The 15,123-nt window shown below is 32.4% G+C and overlaps 1 protein-coding gene across 2 annotated transcripts; it reads right to left on the bottom strand.

The window, feature by feature from the left end:
- Window positions 1-396: 396 nt before the first annotated feature.
- On the bottom strand, window positions 397-15,059 carry LOC144841562 (uncharacterized). Of its 2 annotated transcripts, XM_078697968.1 has the most exons (6): window positions 14,982-15,059; window positions 13,831-13,929; window positions 9,138-9,204; window positions 2,532-3,335; window positions 1,979-2,136; window positions 397-1,582 (listed from the first exon to the last, which is right to left on the bottom strand). In XM_078697968.1, the coding sequence occupies exons 3-6, from the start codon at window positions 9,193-9,195 to the stop codon at window positions 1,460-1,462; spliced, it is 1,143 nt and encodes a 380-aa protein (XP_078554094.1). In that variant the 5' UTR covers window positions 9,196-9,204; window positions 13,831-13,929; window positions 14,982-15,059; the 3' UTR covers window positions 397-1,459. The 2 variants fall into 2 exon arrangements, with proteins under 2 accessions (XP_078554094.1, XP_078554095.1); XM_078697969.1 differs by lacking the exons at window positions 9,138-9,204; window positions 13,831-13,929; window positions 14,982-15,059 and adding an exon at window positions 4,164-4,316.
- Window positions 15,060-15,123: the final 64 nt, after the last annotated feature.

Raw genomic sequence — 15,123 nt, 5'->3', positions numbered from 1 at the left:
TCATTGAACCTGTTGGGGTGGAAACTCTCCCTGTCTCACGTGACACTCAGTATTTCAGATATTTTTGGACCATTGTTTTCGATGGTTTGCATCCCATCAAAGACGTTGACTATAGGTTACCTCTCGTGCATCATATTCGTAAGGTTGCGAAACCTCTGTCATCAGTCGGTGTGTTGCGTCGCCGACAGATTGAGAGAAATCGAAGCGACGCAACACACGGATAGATGACAGAGGTCACAGAGGTGCGATTTTTTCGATGCATAAACGTACCTATTTAAAAACAAAGCCATATAGATGGCTGCAGTCGCATGCTCAAATTTGAGTTAGTGTTTACCGACAAACCGAACGACAGTGAGCCGTAGAGAAAAAAAGAAAGAGTAAGAAAAACGTCACAAATACAATTGGCTTAAGTTTATTCAAATTATCAAACTTTTGCCATAGCTTATATAATACGAGGTTCTTTACAATTTATACAATATAATACATGATATTAATAAAATAATATAATGGAATTGTTTTGTTTGGATATTTAACTACAATACTTTTACTGTGTTATGTCCGATTCCTAATTCAGTTAAAATATGCATAATCACATGTTCAGAAATTCCAGTAGAGTTAGGGTAATTCCTCATTCCTCATGTATATACAGTACTTGTATTTGTAATATAATAAGGTATATAATGAAATAAGTACATATCATGTTGTACTTTCTTTACAACTTACAGTACAGAATGTACCAGTATATAAATTAATTAATACAGTAACAAGGCCATATACATGGTTGCAGTCAAATTTGAGTAAGTGTTTACCGACTGACCGGCATAATGAGCTTTTTCAAAATGAAAATTTGAAATAGAGAAAAACTTGCAAGATCAGCAGCATAATCCAGATAGCGCCCTCTATCGACATCTGGCAAAAATGGTATTGAAATGACACAAGAAAAAAAGGTGATTAAATCATAGTTACTGAAAATTATATTTTTCTATCTTCACTGCTTGCTTCAGGATCACAGCTGAAAATGATGTAAATTATACAATAACTTTCACCTCATTGGACATTTTTTAAAACAATGGAATATAAAAACTGGATTGGTGGGGAGGTTCAGTTCTTCCTTGCTAAATGGATTACAACTACAAATGTGGCTAGATGATCCAAGAGGTCACCTTGCAGGATAAAGACCATCAGACCATCAAAAGGAATGCATCACCAAATGATCAAGATACCACCCATCTTTGGGTCATTGTTTTAACCACATCGACAAATGTTTCCAAAACTTCAAAGACGTTATATATGCTGATTGGTAGTTTTTACAATTCACTAATGGTCAGACAAAATGTTAAATGACTGAATGAAAGCTTGCTTCAAAACGCAATATGGGATGGCAGATCTCTCCATAAATCACTGCTTTGTAGAATCTTCAACAAGCTTCACATAGGCTTACATTAACATTTTAAACCAATCATAGCTTAGTGAGAGTAACAACTTCAAATGAAGGATTTGTGAAACTTGATGCTTCTGCGTTGTCTGGCTTATCACCTTCAAATGCAAGATTTTCAGCACATTTCATTTCGGTCTTACTTTCCTATAAAAATAAATAATATACAAATAATGAATGAACTAATACTGTTTAAAGCTGAACATAAGTTTTCCTGAAAGTACATTATTGTCATGCAGCGCCCTCTCTATTACAAAAAACAAACTAAAAATCCAAGGTATTAAGCTAAAAAAGTTATACAAATTACTGCCCTTCCTGACCTTTGATCCTAATTCCATGAACACCACATGAATGGGAAGTGATGCCAGTCATGCTAGGCAACCGTAGTACCATTTTGAAGTGTTGGTGAAAAGAAAGGAAGACATGGCTGAAAAAATAGAACCCAGTCAGCAGAACTAGTCGGCTGTTGACTGGGTAAAGAAATGGACTGAAAAAAACAGAACCCGGTTAGCTGAAGCTGACTGGGTAACAATACCTACTAACCTTAGGAAGTTCAATGTGCATACTCATAAATTCCAGAGGTACATTGTTTTCTTGCCAAGACTTCGGACGGTCATTCTTCTCTCCATTCTTAATCAATTCAATACTTGGTTTAGTAGTGTCTGGTGTCATTTTAGCTTTGTACCATATATTTGTTAAAACTGAAATGAAAAAAATGAATATTAATATAGTTGACAGATCATTGGCACATTGGCATTAACTAATATAACTGAGCTTCTTGCATACAGTCCCACCTATACAAAAACACATTTATTAATTTTAATATTATTCGGTATGTTTAAATCAACAGGAAAGAAAATGTATCGTGCATAAAAAAAACATAATTCTTGGCCTTCAAAATGCTCTAACCAGCCAGTAAAAAAAAATGTATCATGCATAAAAAAAACCCAGAATTCTTGGCTTTCAAATGCTCTAACCAGCCAGTAAAAAAAATGTATCATGCATAAAAAAAACCCAAAATTCTAGGCTTTCAAATGCTCTACACAGCCAGTAAAAAATCATTGGTATATGGAATGCAAGGTGAATTTATACTCACATATTAAAAATATTGTAAGGAATGTACCAAGAAAGACGGCAAACCACTGAGGTATACTGAGAAGTGGCTCCCTGGCACTACTACTGCTAGCTGTTCCCTTTATTTCAGTAGGCTTTGTTTCTTCAGTGGTTTTTATTGGTAAAAATGGTTTTGTTGTTTTAATAGGAGGTTCAGTGGCTACTTTTGTAGTAGACAACGCTACTTTTTCTGTGGATTGAGGATTCTGTACAGTAGTGAGAGACTTGGGGGATGTTTTGGTGGTTGTACCAGCAATTGTTGTTTTCCCATTTAGTGTCGTTAAATCAGAATGTGTAGATGGATGTGGTTGTTCAATTAATGTTGTTACTAGAGGATGAGGCGTAGTCCTTTCTTGTGTTGATTGTCCACTTGCTGTCGTTATTTGAGAATCAGTGGTTGTTCTTTTCAATAAAGTTGTTTCCATATTTAGAATAGTCTCTTGAGAATCAAGGGTTGTTCTTCCTTTTGATGAAGTAAGTTCTGTTGATTCAATATTTGATTCTGTTGTTTTATCAGTAGATCCCTGAATATTAGTTGTTTCAAAAATGGTTGTTGCAGAGTTTGGAATGGTGCTGACTATTGCACTTGTACTGGAAGGAATTAAAGTTGTTGGCAGAATTGAACTGGAAGGCTTTCTTGTGGATGCTGGTGCAAAAGATGTCAGTCCATCAATGGCTGTGGAAGTTAGTGATGTATGCACCAAATCAGATGTTTTAATGTCTGTTGTTAAGATATCAGGTGTTGTTTGGGACTGTGCCATGGGTATGAGCAAGGATCCGAGAAAGACTAGAAGAAAAAAAACCCCAAAAATGTTATACTTTGTTACTATACTTTATATTTATATTATACTTTCATTGATAAAACCATGGAGTAAGAATAAGAATTACTCCATGATAAAACCTAAAACATGCAAAATACTTTCCTATTTTTTATTGTTTTGTGTAGTAGTATACAACAAAGTATTAAAAAATTTATAGTCTTCAGTTCCATTATACATAAATACTACTGTACGTTACAACTTTTGCAATTTTCAAACGTCCTACTAACCAACAGATAGAGTTTGTTAGTCTTGTGTTTTTTAGTATTTTGCATTGTTATTGGTTATTTATTTTTTTTCAGATTGTTGACAACTTCTAAAAATTCACCATATTTTTCTTATAACCCAGCAGGGGTTGGAAGGTCTCGATAGCCAGTTGTATTGTTAGTGGATTTAGTATTTCAGCACGCAACTATTAATACATAATTAACACTGACAGGAAAACAAGAATTAGCTATAGGTATAAAACATTCTAAAATCTTTCATATTTTCACACAAAATTGGTCCACAAGTATTTATCCTCACTCATGCAAGATGGTTTTCTTTTTTGCCTCATCCTCTCTCGATGGAACGTAAAGCTGCTGAACTGATGTACATAATTAAATGCAAGAACTATGCTGGATAGTTTCTCGATTTGCTGAGGGCGTAATACGCATTTCCCCACTCTATAAACTTACAGGACGATATACAGTTACAATTTGTAAAATATCTTACTGTTTTATTCAAATAATGATTTACGTTTAAAAGGACATACAGTATCATGAAACAGCAAGTAATAATCTAATTATTCTACTTACCAAATATGTTAATCATGATGTCTTAAGAACAACTAACACAAAGATTATATTAAATTCCAAGCTTTTAGATCATAAATAACAAACTTTAAATTTTCTTCTCTAATGTTCCCTACTAATCCAGAGCATTAGTGAAAGTGGAATGAACATTGCTAGACCAACATGAGACAAGCACAGCAACCACTTTATACTCAACTCATAGTCTCCGCCCATGTATTGTAGTTGCATGGATACTGATTGGCTGGCTACTATATGATTGGCATGTTTAGGTTCATGGACTTCAGATGTTTATTCATTATAATATTTATGGTCAGTAATACAGTGCAATAAATAAAAGGCATTGTGTAGTAGGTCTACTGTCAGTACAATACTGTATGTACTTTGACATACATACTGTACACTACAGTATAAGAATATAATTTTTTTTTAAACATCCAAGATTTGAAAAAAATATATATAATGGAGTTTATAAAGTTTTATTTTTCAATTAATTTCATTTATTTTGTCTCACTCTCAGATATAAAAAAAACAAAAACAAACAAACAATAGAGAGAGACAGGATTCCCAAAAGCGAACTAAATCAAACTATCAAGTGGGTCTCCAAAGCAAAACATTATCATCCAACAATAAAATACAAAATTACAACATTAATTTATTATCTTCAGCTACAGTATTGTGACATACCAAACATGAGCATGATTCCATTTACACACATTAGAACGTTTAATTTTGCAAGTTCGACGATGCAAGTTTCAATTTTTGTTAGTGAACACAATCATTAAATAGCTAGAGGGCATTTCAAGATTACCTCTGCCTACAGTTAAATTCTGCTACCAAAAAAAATGTTCACAAAATGTCCGAAAATATTTTTTTATTTCCACTGTATTAATGATGTGTCTTTATAGTACTTTGTATGATGTGGCTTAATTGCATTACCCTGTGTATAGGAGTTTGGTGTAAAGGGATGCATTCTTCCTGTGGTTATCTACTTTCTTTAATAATGATTTGAAGTCAAGTTTTTTAATTTCATATACCGGTATTAGCAGAGATCCATGGTATAGTAACTCAAGTTTATTTAATCTTGTTTATTTTGTTGTTCAATGAAAATTTTGTAAACAAGACCTCCATTTTGTACTGTATGCAAACCTAAGAACCAAGTATATTTTTTTCAAAGTCGGTATGCTTTTTTGAAAGTTTATTGATTTGAAATAAACTGAAAATTATTCATGAATATCACTATCACTGTTGAACTTTTAACTGCAACACAAAATAGTGGTTATTTGATTGTCAGATATAGTAATACTATATTGTTACAGTACTGTATCTTGAAAAATTGCATTTTGGCTAATGTTAATTATTCAAATGACCAACACTAATTTAAACAGTTATTTGGGAGCACAAATTTAGCAGAAATTTGGTCAGTCTCTAAAAGTTATACAATTGAAGTAATGATTTTATTGAAATTCATTCAGAGGTTTATGCTTAAATAAGTTTTTTTTTGTCTTAATAAAAACAGAGACAGAAAAAATATAAGTTCAGATAACTATCAATGTAACAAATAATAACCACCAACAGGTGTTAAGTTGAAGTCCAAGGAGAATGTAAATCATTATAAAATAATAAAGTACAAGAGGCAAGATGCTGGTAATGCAATAGGCACTGTAATTAATACTCACCTGTTGTTAATATAGTGTTGCCATAGCAACATCTTTAATACAACAGGTTGTTACCCAATGGGAGCATTAATCATGTTCAACTTTGTACAGACTACAGTTTACTTCTTTTCCAAACTGAACTATAATTTTTTTTTAGGATACAGTACTTTGGCAAAAATACAAAAAAAACAAAACAAAGCAGAAAACAAACAAAACATGGAAGATTGTTATTTCTTTATAACATTTAGGAAATCCTGTATGTTTTTTTCATTATCAACGAAATAATTTATATTATAGCAGGATGTATGATAGTGACATTGAGAAAATCACTTTCATATTATTTTGGCATGATTATTGCAGTGTAATAGTCAGTACACTAGTCTGATACAGTACCTGTAGTTTCATCAATTTTGTACACACTATACCATAGTTATACTGTTATCCTAAAAGGACTAAAGCCAATTGTCTACTATCAAACTTTATATGACAAAAAAATGTGATGTGCCCATATTGGACATGAATCATGATGTCATCACTACCATATTTAAGCATATCATTACCATATTTGAGCACATCACACTTTTTTTAGTTTAGACATACTGTAGCTTTAGAACACATAAATCCACCAAAGAACAAAAAAAAAACCTCTCTAATTGTCTTACTATACATGCTACAACTACAAAAGCTAAGCAAGATGAACATCTATTACATATTCACATTCATGATCTTAATTATTATCAACAAAGATCATGTTGCAGACTAATTGTTACTAAAAATAAAGCCAGTTTGGTGCTTGCCACTGTATACAGTAGGCAAATGTTCATGCTGTTTGATAATTTGGTGTCAAATTAAGACTGGATTGCATTTTAAATAAAAGAAACCATATTGAAAACTTGAAAACAAGTAAATTAGAGTTTTTAAAACAGTTAGTGGTGTTTTTCTTTTCTTCCTTTCTTTTTTTTTCTTTTGGTAATAGTAATACTGTACTAGAATCCATTTTTTTCCAAAAATATGTACGATTCCTAACAAAATACAATTTTTTCTTACAAATATCAATGCACTTGATCTGTAAATATTTCAGGGACTTAACAACTTTTTTTAATTTGTGTAATTTATTCAAATCAGGAAATCGCACTGGGTCTCACAATGAAAAAGTGGGTTTTTTTTTCTGAACGCCTCAACAGTACAACGTACTGTAGCCCTGGTCTTGAGATGTCAATTGAAACATCTGCTGCTGTGTGGATATCAGCTTGAATAAAGGAGCCTAGAATTTACCAGAAACTGTGTATTTTGTGAATTTATATGAAAATTTTGGATATGACTCAAAATTATTATTTTGAATATGAATGTACTGTGAACTTTGCTCTACAATTACTAATTACTATTATTACCGTATTACCTCTATTATTAACCTATTACCTTATTAATGTATTATCGATTAAACATTTAATATTTTTATATCATTTTCATTCTTTGAAAGGAAGCGAATTGTTGATTTGATTGTCTGAGATGAACTTTATACAGAGAGAACTGAACATCACAAGTGCAATTGGTTGACTGGCTTCACTGGATCTCTCAGCTGGATGAAAGAATGTCAATTGAGAGATTCCCTCAGGAGGTAAACTTTACACTGACACACACCAGTAAAAATTCACAATGTAGTTCAAAATATGCTTTTTATTAAGTAGAGAGTATACTGTTGACACTATAAAATACAGTAAATTTAGAACATCAAGTAATACATACAGTACTGTACTATAGAATTTGAATACTGTACCACAACAATGTATAGGAAATTACTACAAAACTACAACATTATTGCTAAAATTTGATTTAAAACATCTGATTATATTATTCTCAAGAATGTACAATATAGCCGTACTTATTTTTTGGGGTTTACGGTGTTTGGCAATACCCGTAGAAAACAGGCTTAACAATTGTCAATGTTGTCACTATATACCTGAAATCAACTACTAAATATTACAACATAATTATAAGGTGGCATAAAGTGTTAATGATCAATTAATTGAATCTGTGAAGTGGTTGATAACACATTAGGATGGTAATAGTTTGATTATACCTAATTACCTTCACCTTTATCAAGTTTATAGTCAGATAAAATGATAATTACTTGATGTTATCTATTTATAACTATAATGAGATATTAATAACAGGGCGAGACATGCCTAGGCTTTTCAACATTCTTATAATATAGTAAGTATGTAGTGTGTTGAAGCAGCAAGGCTCTGGAACTATCTTATTTGATGATAAAAGTTTTAGTAAAACTATTAAAACTACAAAATAGTAACAAAAAAGTGTGAGATGAATTGTCTTCTTATGATATTGTGTTATTGTAGATATTTATCAAGAGGTTCCTTTTTATTTTTTAGGCAAATTTTTAATTTATAGCACATTTTCAATATTGTCAAAAGAGCACTGTTAAATACAGTACTTATTAGACAGATTGAACGAAGGTGTATGATCTTTATATCAAAAGCGAAGATCCATGAATATATCATACATGATTTCCCCTCCCCACCCCAACATATCAATTATTAATCATCAATAATCAATTTATTATTAATAATTGAACTGTTCTGCAGCACTGCCAGATACATCAATTGAACTTGGACTGACATTTATGTAGTGCACAGGCCAATACTGGTATTTTAATGAGCCCTGAATTGGCAGGCAATGGCCTATAAATCACCGGCATGTGAAGTGATGGCAAACAGAATGACACTTTGCACCACTAATTAAGGATAACACAACCAGGATCATAGGTGATGAACTCTGGATATCAACTACAAACTTCAAGTGTTATAATTGATAGTCAATTGTTCTATAATGCCATCAAGATCCAAATTGTATTACTACATAAATGTTGGTTAAGTTTTACTGAGATAATGACACCACGCTTTTTTTTTAGGGGGGGGGGGGTTCAATTTCTTTGAAAATTGTTTGTGGGGTTAAAATGGCTCTTTACTTCATTCATTTCACTAAGCTTCGGTTTCGATTTTACCTTTTTACCTTAAGGATATTCAATGACAGGAGTTACTGTCCACTACAGTATCTGTAGATATTTTGTAAACATGGCCAGAAATTATCAAAATGTGAGAGAAGGCCTAGTGGATAAACCTCTCAGACACTCAGACAGAGTTCAATTTAACTACAAAACAGGTGTAGATGTTAGACATTTGTCAGGAGAAAGGATTGCTACTGAAACCTAGAGTATAATACACAGGGTGTTCAACAACAACAGTACAGTAATAATAGCCCACTACAGTTTGAACATTATACCAAATAAACATGTCAAACTTACCTATAGAAATAAGGTGGTCCATTGATTTTAGTCTTGTGAGGTTCCTTTTGAACACCATGTTGCCCTCCTGAAGAAATAGAGAAAAAATGTAGTATTAATACCAAAATGAATCGTTTATTTACAGATGTATAGCTCTATCTGGAATACAAATATATAATAATAATGACACATAAATAAAATATTCCTCATCACGATAGGGTCATTTGATCAAGAAAAGGTATAAAAAAACCAGTCTAATCACCTTGACAATGAATGAAGCAGTAATATTGTTCACAATGGTACAGTAATTGTGTAAAGTTGGGAAATAAAATGCAGAGATTGTTGGGTTTATAGTTGTTTTGAATACAATAAACAATGTAATCCCCAAGGCATAGCAGTAAATAATAAGTGAATTACAAAAGAAAGAATAATCTTTGTCTCGTGAGTTCTTCCCATTGTAATCTTAAATCTCAAAGCTGGTAATAAAACGTCAATGTCAAATTATTTTTTGGGACTATATTTACATTTGCTAATAAAATATGTTATGTATAAATCAGGCTAAGTATATAATTAGTGATCAAATAGAACATACTGTATCATACTGTACAGATCATTATATTACACAATTCTAAAAATGTGTGTGTATAATTATGGCGCTCCATAGTATAATATAAATCATAGGCTTTGGAACAATGTGAATGAATTGAATGATTTGTAAGGGAGTTCCCCTGTTATTTACTTGGTTGCTAAAATCAGGACAATGAGTCTACTGTATGGTATGCCAACAAGCAGCTATTCTGTAACTTAATAGAAGGCCCATTATCACACAACATCTTTTGATCCTTTATTTAGTAACTAATAGTTAATAAGTATTTCAGGGATATAGATTGCGAAAACCGGTCTCCTCCCGTTATAAGCAACCCAAGCTTATAAAACACATGAGATACAATACAAAAAAACAGTATAAGGTTCATCTGGATCACTGTATAGTATTCATATACTGTAGTGTATGTGATACCTTACACATGCCCCTCATACTGTATGCTTGGTCTCAAGAAAAGCAACACAAGGACGTACAGTAGGTAATTCGACCAATCACAAGCAATGGATTATTTGAACAGTAGCTTGTCATTGGTCAACTTTTAAAGTAATTCTTTTGGCAATAATAAAGGTAGTTGTTCAAAAATGAGCTTGGTTTTAAAACATTGAGAATATTGAATAAATTCTATACTGTCATAGAGAAACAAATTGACATTTCTACAACCAGTCACTTTACAGTATACTAATTGCATAAAATTCCCTTGTATACACTACTGAGCCATGCTACAAAAATCCTTTTGTGGTAAAATCTCCTTGAAAAAATTAAATATTTACCAACTAGGCATTAGCTGTATATTCATAAACTTTAACGAATAGGCGCTAGTAAACGTTGATAATCTGTTCTCTGTGTTAATATTGAGTTTGAGGATCAAGGGTAATTTGATGTTTAAAGTACTTGACTTTATGAAAGAAATTTGTAAATTTATGACTATCAGTGACTCTTTGTTAGAACTCAATGTAAATGTAATCATAATTAATCGTCCCCAACCCCAAGCTTAATGAAAAATGAGGAATTTGGATAAAGGCTCTCTATAGACCAATGGAAACCCACCATATTGCAGATCAATACACCAAGAGACGATTCTCTAAGTACCCTTTTGCACTACTGTACATGTACAGTGTACACAGGATCAACAACAGCTTTACGTCCCATCCGAAGGATGAGGAAATAAGAGTATTTAAGCATCTTGCCTAAGGCTGCAATCAATATGGCAAACTTGCTGAAATCCGATGTGACTTTATTTGCATTTCTAATTTTAATTATTGTTTATTTAAAGCACATTGCCAAGATTGGCATGATATAATGTAATCACTGGAATGGAGTTGACTTGTCAGGAGCAAAGATGACCTTTGACCGGATTTGAACCCAGGACCCTAATGATCTAAGCATCTTAACCAAGTTAACAACTACAGTGATCAATGTTATTTATTAACAACAAAAAAATTTTTAAAAAATATATCAAAAAAAAAAAAACATCCAAAAAACTATACTGATATATGGTACAGAATAAATACTATAAACTATAAATCACCTGATTAATAATAATATACTGAAAATTTAACTAATTAATTTGAAACGATAGAGATGTGTTTCAAAACAAATCAATAATTTTGTTACAAAATAAGTACTCACCAATTGTCAGAAGAGAAAGTAAATAAACAAATTTCACAGAATAAAAAGTAGAAAGCTTAACATAAACACAAAAACAGTGTGCGTACGTTGACTTGTTTTTCGGTTGTGTTTAGTATGTGATGTATGTCTTTCTGTTCACGGATTATTTTAATACGAATTGAAACGATAACATGTGATTAGCCATAAGGCAAGAGCCACATACTGAGTGTAAGAAACACAACACGACAGTCACAGAGAATGAACCTGATTTTATGTCTCATTTTGTTGTTGTATCATCTTATTTCTTCCATGCACAGATTGTCTCATAAAAATGAGTCTTTATTACAGAATAATGATAATGGCTGAGAACTGTGATATGAATGGTGTGTTTGCTGGTTTAACTACCCCATAAAAATGTAAACTGAAGAATATATCATTATTCATTGAATGATGAAACTTCCGCATACACCAAATAACGGATTCTAATGACGTAGATTAATAATATTTCTTCGGCATGTCATCAAGTACAATCATGCCAGTTGCAAGCAATAGGGGTACAGTAGGCCTGAACATTTAAACAACGTTAGCAAATTAGTTAAAATGACATAAAACATGAACTAAATATACAAAAGATGATGAGTTAAGTGAAAATAATGAGTTATGTGAAAATATTGAGTTAAGTGAAAATAATGAGTCAAATGAAAATAAAAATTAAAAAGGCATATTGTGATAAAGTTAGTATGATGAAATCAGGTGATCAGTAATTTGAGTTTCTACAGTTTGCTCTACACACGATTTTTGTACGCTTTGGTACGTTGATACGGGACATTAATAATTTTTTGGTCTTCCATTAGAATCAAACATTGATACCAGCTGTGTTTATTAAGGTTGCAGAAAAGTGATCTTAAGTTGAAGATTTTGTGTAATTGTAAAATTTACATTTACATATAATAAACTACATCTTTATGAACTTAGATTTTGTTTTTAAAATAAGAAATTGCAAAGTAATGATAAAGCTATCAACATTGTCCGGTAAGCTCTGTACAGTGATTAAGTATAACTATAATGTATGGCATTATTTTCCAAATAAAGAAAGTGGATTAAGAAGACATTGATCTTACAGACGTGAAAAAAGATGACGTAAACAAAAATTGTAGAGTTTGCGAACAAATTTTCTTTACACACTTCTTTATTCTTATTATCATAATTAATTTAAAATAGTTTGTGCATGATTGAATTATTTGTTAAACATTTTAAACAATGTCCTACAACGGAAAAATAAGTTATTTCTCTGTGCTACAACAGAGATTTTATTAGCAATTATCAAAATCTATATTTTCTATCTAATTAAATTCTCGAATTGACAGCAAGTATAACTCAGAAGAAACATTCACATCAATCTAAAGCCAGCAATAACCACTGCGTAACTCTAGGAAATACATTTGGATTTGTTTAATATCCATTGACTTATTATTATTGACAAATTATTTACATATGCTAAAAATAGATGAATATTAGTTTACTTGCAAACCGCATAACAACCGTCCACTTAATAAAGTTTTAAAAACATAAAAATGTTTACAATTTAGGAATATAGCTTTTGTTAATACTATGTTTATAAACCCTACAAAAATATTTTAATCAGTGGATGTTTTTTGACCATTAACATCATTACTAATGAGCTCAGAGTGCTAAATGGTCAGGCAAACAGCGGTCATTCTGGTTAAAATAGTGTTGAATCAATCAATTAATGTTGATAATACACACACTATTTAACCGCATTATGCTGCAGAAAGCCGCAGAAACTACACTAGATTTGAAATACTTACTATCTTTCTCTGATTGGTACAGTAGGCCCTACTGTATATATCCAATGCGAGCTGGAATACAGCTGCATGCATACAATTATTTGTACGCAAAGTTAATACACACAATGTAATTAGCACATAAACAATGCTATTAAACATATGCTGTCATTGGAAAAGCTGCAATAGGTAGACACAATGCACATGAGTGAGCACAAGAGTGTTATTGTTAATAAAAGCTATAGCCTGAAAGAAGCAGTTGTGATGCAAGCCTAGCTTCAGGGAGAACCACACACCTAGTGTATTCAGTGGCAAATATTCCTGTTTGGCTGAATCGGTAACAAAAATATAATACGAAGACCTAGCCCAGGTGTAGCCTGTAGGGCTTGAGGTAACAAGAGGTGCAATCCACTTTATATAGTGAGAATATTCCCTTGAATACACAATAGACTGTTTAAGTTTATGAATGTCTAGGGACAATAAGGGCTTATGTGGGCTATAGGGAGTTCAACCATGAAGTGGTAATGCTAGAAGAGCCGTGCAGACACGATTTAATGAAATGTTTTGTTTCGAACTAGACAACTATAGTTCACTGATAAATCTCCTATTGTACAAAACTGAAAGTATGCAATATAAATTGTTTAACTTGCTGAATAACAATACAAATTATAATGTGTTGTGGCCTGTTTTTTCTTACCTGCAATATTAAGTGATCGACATTTGGAACTTTCAAACAACATGGAGTCAGCCTCTACCACTCAGTCAGCCTTTACCCAACGATAGGCCAAAATGCTACCTAAAATTAAAAAAGGTATCCAAACTGCAAATAAATGTATTAATAATTATTATAAAAACTTGATTCAAAATGTTTATATGTATTTGTATACAAAATAAGAAGCACCAACAACATCCCAGAATTTTTAACATATCCCAAGAGAATCATGACGATGAGATGAATGAATACAAAAACCTGCAACAGTTCCGTGGTTATGGTACGTACCACATTGTCATTTTGTGTTGTCGCAGGAGGGAAGGTACCCGGCGCGAGGAATCCTACTTCCAGCAGCATACATGCCAACCCTACTGAACCACTCGGTTTTTTACCTTTCCATTTTAATATTTAATATTTTAGGGTTGTCGTTTTTATGTTGTTGTTGTGAATTGAGAGAGAGTCGAGCGGAAAAGATAGAGACGCGCTGCGAGTGTGACATGTGTACTGTGGAAGTGTTACTTACAAGTTGTGTGGGTAGGATCAGATAGTCTTTATTTTTAAATATTTTTTTTTTGTAATAAAATCAGGAATAAAATGTGGTCTATAGCCTAGTAGGCCTAGTTAATATAATAATAAATATTCCTTCTTCTTGAACTAGGCCTAGAGGCTTACTAATTACAGTACTTAATAATAAAATAGTAATAAATAGAATTTTGTTCACACTGTCTTTACAGAAGCTCTTAGTTAGTGTTTGTTTGTAGTAGGCCTACTAGGCCTAGGCTAGAAGAACCCACCCATTATGTCTTAAATTATCGTAATCAAACGGTCTCAAAATCTCTCTGTTGAAACGTCAGAAAACAAAATTTTTCCAGGGCCTTATGCCCCCTAGGCTGCAAGGCCTAGACCCTAAACTAGCCGCCTACTAGTAGAGGCCTAGCTAGGCTAGGCCTAAGGCTAAACTACTGTATATACCGTATATAGCCTAGCCTAGGCCTAATATAGTAGTAGGCCTAGGCCTAGCCTAGGCTAGTAGTAGTAGCCTACTATATGCCTACCTACCTAGTCCTAACCTAGGCTACGTTATAGAGTCCTAGAGCCTAATTCAATCATATTAATTAATTTTTAATCGTACAAACCAAGGAAGCAGAGTGAAATTAGGCCTATTCTATTAATATTATTATTCAAAAACAATCATCGACGATCGGTGGTGGTCTGAATTTCGCGGAATTTTGTTTGGCGCCCTCTACATTACACAATCAAAACAACATGATTTATATA

This window comes from Antedon bifida, chromosome 4, assembly GCF_963402885.1.
Source record: "Antedon bifida chromosome 4, ecAntBifi1.1, whole genome shotgun sequence".
NCBI classification, from domain to species: domain Eukaryota; kingdom Metazoa; phylum Echinodermata; class Crinoidea; order Comatulida; family Antedonidae; genus Antedon; species Antedon bifida.
This window is presented reverse-complemented; position numbering and strand designations above follow the sequence as displayed.